Source organism: Chlorocebus sabaeus, chromosome 24 (genome assembly GCF_047675955.1).
Source record: "Chlorocebus sabaeus isolate Y175 chromosome 24, mChlSab1.0.hap1, whole genome shotgun sequence".
In the NCBI taxonomy this organism is placed as follows: Eukaryota; Metazoa; Chordata; class Mammalia; order Primates; family Cercopithecidae; genus Chlorocebus; species Chlorocebus sabaeus.
Genome location: NC_132927.1, coordinates 49838698 through 49845884, shown reverse-complemented (window position 1 = coordinate 49845884; position 7187 = coordinate 49838698). Strand labels below are relative to the sequence as shown.

The 7187-nt window shown below is 43.3% G+C and overlaps 1 protein-coding gene across 3 annotated transcripts in view; it reads left to right on the top strand.

The window, feature by feature from the left end:
* HEATR4 (HEAT repeat containing 4) overlaps positions 1 to 6212 on the top strand; it is a 52852-nt gene extending 46640 nt beyond the window's left edge. Inside the window, exon 16 of one of the 3 annotated variants that reach the window (XM_037984684.2) lies at positions 5546 to 6212. In XM_037984684.2, coding sequence (XP_037840612.2) covers positions 5546 to 5704 — 159 coding nt within the window. In that variant the 3' untranslated portion in view covers positions 5705 to 6212. The remainder of the gene's footprint in view (positions 1 to 5545) is intronic. The other 2 variants (XM_037984683.2, XM_037984685.2) reach the window with 2 other exon arrangements.
* The last annotated feature ends 975 nt before the right edge of the window (positions 6213 to 7187 follow it).

Sequence of the window (7187 nt, the reverse complement as noted above, 5' to 3'; positions counted from 1 at the left end):
GCCAGATGCAGTGGCTAGCACCTATAATCCCAATGCTTTGGGAGGCTGAGGTGGGTGGATTGCTTGAGCTCAGGAGTTCCAGACCAGCCTGAACAACATGGCGAGACACCGTCACTATGAAAAATCAGCACTTTTTTCTTTCTATCTTTTTTTTTTGTTTTTGAGACAGAGTCTTGCTTTGTCACCTAACCTGGAATGCAGTGGCATGATCTTGGCTCACTGCAACCTCTGCCTACCCAGGTTCAAGTGATTCTTGTACCTCACCTGAGTAGCTTGGATTACAGTCATGTGCCACAATGACCAACTAATTTTTGTATTTTTAGTTGAGATAGGGTTTTGCCATGTTGGCCAGGCTGGTCTCGAACTCCTGGCCCTAAGTGATCCAACTGCCTTGGCCTCCCAAAGTGCTGGGATTACACGAATGAGCCACCATGCCAAGCTGAAAAATTTTAAATACAAAAATTAGCCAGGCGTCGTGATGTACACCTGTGGTCCCAGCTACTAGGGAGGCTAAGGTGGGAGGATGGCTTGAGCCTGGGATGCAGAGGTTGCAGTGAGCTGAGATGCTGCCACTGCACTCCAGCCTGGGCAATAGAGCCAAACCTTGTCTCAAAAAAACAAACAAAAAAAATCACCCATGTGTACAAAGGTATTTATACATAGATGCTTGTTGCTTATAATTTCAAAACTGGAAATTACTCAAATATGTACCAATTGGCAGTTATTTAAAAGAATGACAAGGAAATGTCTATAATGTGTTAAAAAATCAAATTATAGAACAATATGTTGTCCCATTTTTTGCTAAAAAATGCAGCCCATATATATAATGTATACATTTCTTTTACTTTTTTTTTCCTTTTCCCTCTCCTCCCCCCTCCCCTCCCCTTCCTTCCCCTCCCCTTCCCTCCCCTCCCCTTTCCTTCATTTTCTTCTCTTTTCCTTTTTGAGACAGTTTCCCTCTCTCACCCAGGTGGGAGTACAGTGGTGCAATCTTGGTTCACTGCACCCTCCACCTCCCAGGTTCAAGTGATTCTCCTGCTTCAGCCTCCCTAGCAGTTGGGATTACAGGTGCCTGCCACCATGCCCAGCCAATTTTTCTATTTTTAGCAAAGACAGGGTTTCACCATATTGGCTAAGCTGGTCTCAAACTGCTGACCTCAGGTGATCCACCTGCCTCACCCTTCCAAAGTGCTGGGATTACAGGCATGAGCCTACATTATATATAATTTCTTTAAAACCATGTATGTTTTGTGTGTGTGTGTGTGTGTGTGTGTGTGTGTGTTTGTCTGCCTGCACACACACACACACACAACTGTGTGTGTTATATCTGGAAAGATATAAACCAAACTGAAGACAGAATTTCCCTCTGGGTAATGGGATTATTTGTTATAGAAGAACTTTCTTGTTTAACTTTAGGATGTTAATATAAAGCTTAGGCTGGGTGTGGTGGCTCATGCCTGTAATCCCAGCACTTTGTGAGGCGGAGGCGGCCAGATCACTTGAGACCAGGAGTTTGAGACCAGCCTGGCCAACATGGTGAAACCCTGTCTCTACTAAAAAATACAAAATTTAGCCAGGTGTGGTGGCATGTACCTGTAATCCCAGTTACTCAGGTGGCTAAGGCATGAGAATTGTTTAAACCCGGGAGACAGAGGTTGCAGTGAGACGAGATCACACCACTGCACTCCAGCCTGGGCAACAGCGCAAGACTCCATCTCAATAACAAACAAACAAACAAACAAACAAAATCACAGTTTGAATAGGCCATCTGGACCCAAAAGCCTGAAATATCTGCTATTTGGCCTTTTACAGAACAAGTTGGCTGAGTCCTGCTATATCATAAAAGATGCTATCTGGGATGTTGAATTTCAACTTTTTTTTTTTTTTTTTTTTTTTTTTTTTAATATTTTGAGACGGAGTCTCGCTCTGTCGCCCAGGCTGGAGTGCAGTGGCCGGATCTCAGCTCACTGCAAGCTCCGCCTCCCAGGTTCACACCATTCTCCTGCCTCAGCCTCCTGAGTAGCTGGAACTACAGACGCCCGCCACCTCGCCCGGCTAGTTTTTTGTATTTTTCAGTAGAGACGGGGTTTCACTGTGTTAGCCAGGATGGTCTTGATCTCCTGACCTCGTGATCCGCCTGTCTCGGCCTCCCAAAGTGCTGGGATTACAGGCTTGAGCCACCGCGCCCGGCCGAATTTCCAACTTTTTTGCTTGTTCATATAACCTATAAAATAATTTTGAAAAACGATGTCACCTCTTTACCTTCTTAAATTGACATCTAAAATGAGGCCAGACACAATGGCTCACGGCTGTAATCCCAGCACTTTGGGAGGCTGAGGCAGATGGATCACTTGAGGTCGGGAGTTTGAGACCAGCTTGGCTAACATGGTAAAACCCGTCTCTTCTGAAAATAGAGAAAAATTAGCCAGGTATGGTGGTGCATGCCTGTAATCCCAGACACTCGGGAGGCTGAGACAGGAAAATCACTTGAACCTGGGAGGTGGAGGTTGCAGTGAGCTGAGATCGAGCCACTGCACTACAACCTGGGTAACAGAGACGAGACTCTGTCTTAAAAAAAAAAAAAAAAAAAAAAATTGACATCTGAAATGTTTTCATTTTAAATAGAAGCAGAGTTTAATTTCAAACATGTAAGTATTCCAGCTTTGTATATTGATATTTTAAGTTCAAAACTGAATTTAAATGCATCCATTTGAATCTAAATGCCATAACAGTTTGATAACTACCATCATCCATTTTAAAAAGTAATAAAATTTGTAAACTCTTCTTTAAAATTAAAAATATTACGTCTTAAAAGAACCGCTCACATTTCCTTTATGAAGTAACTTCCACACAGATTTTTATCCTAATATTCAATTGTGCTTGAAAGTATTTATTTTTCATCATCACATCTGCAACAAAAATCTGTATTTAAACTGAGGTTTGGGGCATGATGGTACATGTAGTTTTAGCTACATGTGAGGCCAGAGACAGGAGGATCACTTGAGCCCAGGAGTTTAAGGTTATAGTGAGCTATGATCGTGCCTGTGAAAGGTACTAGCTACTGCACTCTGGCAGCTGGGGCAACATAGTAAAAAACAAAAAAACAAACAAAACACACTTGATGTAAAAAAAGAAGGTTTAAAATGTATTTTCCATGACTAGAAGACTGTCTATATTTCTTTCAGGTAATCGTTACAATTATTATTAGTATACTTTATGTTTCAATTTTCCATACATAAATCAGAAATATTAACCCACACTCCCTTGGGAAACAATTTTATTAACTAGAGTACAGTGCTATGTGCAATTCCTGTTATATTTAGTCTTACAGATTCCACACATTTCCAAAGTTTTTCCCACTCCCTTCACTGAAGTTGTTCTATACATTTGTTTCTCTTGCTACATACAGTTCGTATTCCTTCCTAGATCCCCTTACTTCCTAAATTATTATTATTATTAATTTTTGCCTACATTTACTCTGGCTGGGTGGGGTGACTCATGCCTGCAATCCCAGCACTGTGGGAGGCTGAGGTGGGTGGATCACCTGAGGGTCAGGAGTTCGAAACCAGCCTGGCCAACATGGTGAAACCCCATCTCTACTAAAAATACAAAAACTAGCTGGGCATGGTGGTGCGTGCCTGTAATCCCAGCTACTTGGGTTGCTGAGGCATTTAAAAGAAGCTTGAATTTGGGAGGCAGAGGTTACAGTGAGCCGAGATTGCACCATTGCACTCTACCTGGGTGACAAGAGTGAAACTCTGTCTCAAAAAATAAGGTTCACTCTTCGTGTTGTAAAGTTCTATGTGTTTTAATAAATGAATAATGTCATGTATCCATCATATATTATACAGAATATTCAGAATAGTTTCACCACCTTAAAAAGTCTCCTCTGCTTCCCTTTTTTTTTTTTGAATGGAGTCTCGAAGTCTGGCTCTGTTGCCCAGGCTGGAGTGCAGTGGCGCAGTCTTGGCTCACTGCAGTCTCTGCCTCCTAGGTTCAAGTGATTCTCCTGCCTCAGCCTCCCAAGTAGCTGGGATTACAGGCACCTGCACTATGTCCATCTAATTTTTGTATTTTTAGTTGAGATGGGGTTTCACCATGTTGGCCAGGCTGGTCTTGAACTCCCGACCTCAAGTGATCTGCCTGCCTCAGCCTCCCAAAGTGCTAGGATTACAGGTGTGAGCCACCGTGCCCAGTCAATTATTCATTTTTTAAGTAATGAAAAACAAGATAAATAATACATTGGTTTTATTACTTAACTGGTAATGCAATATAATATATAACTGAAATTATAACTTATTAGTGAAGTAAAGAATATTATAAGAGATATTGCGTTCGTTCTACAAATGTGTGAGTGGACATATATCAAACTCTGGTGTTAGGCTTTTATTTTTATTTTTTAATGGGCAGCTTTTAAAGCCAGAGTAGGCTCAGAGAGACTCCCCTGGTGTTAGACTTTTGAGATTAATTAAAGAATAATCTCCGGGCGCGGTGGCTCATGCCTGTAATCTCAGCACTTTGGGAAGCCAAGGCAGGCAGATCACGAGGCCAGGAGTTCAAGAACAGCCTGACCAACATGGTGAAACCCTGTTTCTACTAAAAATACAAAAAAATTAGCGGGGCGTGGCCAGGCATGGTGGCTCACGCCTGTAATCCCAGCACATTGGCAGGCCGAGGCCAGTGGATCACCTGAGGTCAGGAGTTCCAGACCAGTCTGGCCAACATGGAGAAACCCCATCTCTACTAAAAATACAAAATTAGCAGAGTGTGGTGGCCTATGCCTGTAATCCCAGCTACTTGGGAGGCTGAGGCAGGAGAATCCCTTGAACTTTGGGGGCAGAGGTTGAGGTGAGCTGAGATCCTGCCATTGCACTCCAGCCTGGGCAACAAGAGCGAAACTCCGACTCAAAAAAAAAAAAAAAAAAAAAAGAAAAGAAAAGAAAGAAAGAAAAAAGGCCGGGCGCGGTGGCTGATGCCTATAATCCCAGTACTTTGGGAGGCCTAGGTGAGTGGGTCACAAGGTCAGGAGATCCAGACCATCCTGACTAACATGGTGAAACCTCGTCTCTACTAAAAATACCAAAAAATTATCGGGGCATGGTGGTGGGCGCATGCAGTCCCAGCTACTCGGGAGGCTGAGGCAGGATAATGGCGTGAACCCGGGAGGGAGAGCTTGCAGTGAGCGGAGACTGCGCCACTGCACTCCAGCCTGGGCGAGAGTGCAAGACTCTGTCTCAAAAAAATAAATAAATAAATAAATAAATAAATAAATAAATAAATAAATAAAAAAAAATTAGCTGGGCGTGGTGGCGGGCGCCTGTAATCCCAGCTGCTTCAGAGGCTGAGGCAAGAGAATCACTTGAACCCAGGAGTCGGAGGTTGCAGTGAGCCAAGATTGCACCACTGAACTCCAGCCTGGGCAACAGAGTAGGACTCTCTCAAAAAAAAGGAGACATACTATGGCCAAAGACGCCTTCACTTCATCTCTGTCACTCACATGAGACACGTTTGGCATATGCACTCATGTTTGCATGTTTCTCTGCAGCCTGTGAAGCCCCGCACACCAAATCCCTGGATACAAAGTTCAGTCCCAGGCCTAACCACACGAAGCAGAGTTCGTTCACCACTTGTCAAAGATCTACGCACCTCCCGGGAGAAAAGGATTGCTGTGGGACCATTTAGATCGGACTACCCAGCTCTTTAGCTGGGTAAATTCTCAGAGAGAACATTTTTTCCACATTTTTTTCTAGAGAACATTTTCTGTAAGCTGAACACTTCTCTTACTTCAAGATGCAGAAAGCAGTGGACCTGGTCACGTGGGGTCTTTTTAATTGATACTGTACAATCTTGTTGTCACTATGTTTATAAAGAAAAATTGTTTAACAGCAGACCTCATGTCTTAATGCGCACTATTTACACGGAAGGTTAAAGAAAATTGACATCACATTAGACGACAAAGCATATTTTTCCACGCCCCAGAAAGGTCATGTACTAAATATGGGTCAGAATTCCAAATCTTTCTAAAGCGGAAGGATCCAGCGTCTTTTGCAAGCAGTGCAAATTGCCCTCTGAAACCCAAATTAGGGCTGGGCACCATGGCTTATGCCTGTAATCCCAGCACTCTGAGAGGCCAAGCAAGGTGGGTGAATCACATGAGGCCAGGAGTTTGAAACCATCCTGGCCAACATGATGAAACCGCGTTTCTACTAAAAATACAAAAAAATTAGCTGAGTGTGGTGGCACACACCTGTAATCCCAGCTACTAGGTAGGCTGAGGAAGGAGAATAGCTTGAACACAGGAGGCGGTGTTTGCAGTGAGCCAAGATTGCGCCACAGCATTCCAGCCTGGATGACAGAATGAGATTCTGTCTCAAAAAAATAATAAAATAAAATCCAAACTAGAATCCCATTTGTCTAGGAAAGAAACAGCTTAGGTGACTTTTTAAATCTACCAGTCTAGTCTTGTTCTAGATTAGGTTCTTTAACTGTAGTCCACAGAGCAATGTGGAAGCCATGTCAGGGAACTATTACAAAAAAACCAGACCAGCATAATCATTTCCCCTTTTGTGTGGGTGGGTGTGAATGCATCTCTACCTCTGGGAAACAACTCCACAGTTTCACAAGGCCAATTAGCAATTCTGATGAGCCTCAATGTACTTAATATTTGAAATACTCAGGCGGATCATAGAACAGCTGTAAACTGAATCTATATCATAAGATGGGATTCTGTAAGAGCACATGATACCCAAAAATTGCCATGGAGGAGGAAAGACCCAGATTTCCAAATAGTGTGAATCCAGCTTCCTTTCCTAAATACTGATTACTGTTTACATTACACCCTAAAATGTTTGAGATATTCGTTAATGAAAATAAAGACAACGTGAACCTCTCCCCTTTTTTCTTCCCCTAATCACATCCTCTCTTCCCATGGCACTGTTACTGTGAAAAATATAAAAGGCAAGGCCAGGCATGGTGGCTCACGCCTGTAATCCCAGCACTTTGGGAGGCCGAGGCAGGTGGATCACCTGAGGTCAGGATTTCGAGACCAGCCTGGCCAACATAGTGAAACCTCGTCTCTACTAAAAATACAAAAATTAGCGGGGCGTGGTGGCAGGCACCTGTAATCCCAGTTACTTGGGAGGCTGAGGCAGGAGAATAACTTGAACCTGGGAGGCGGAGGTTGCAGT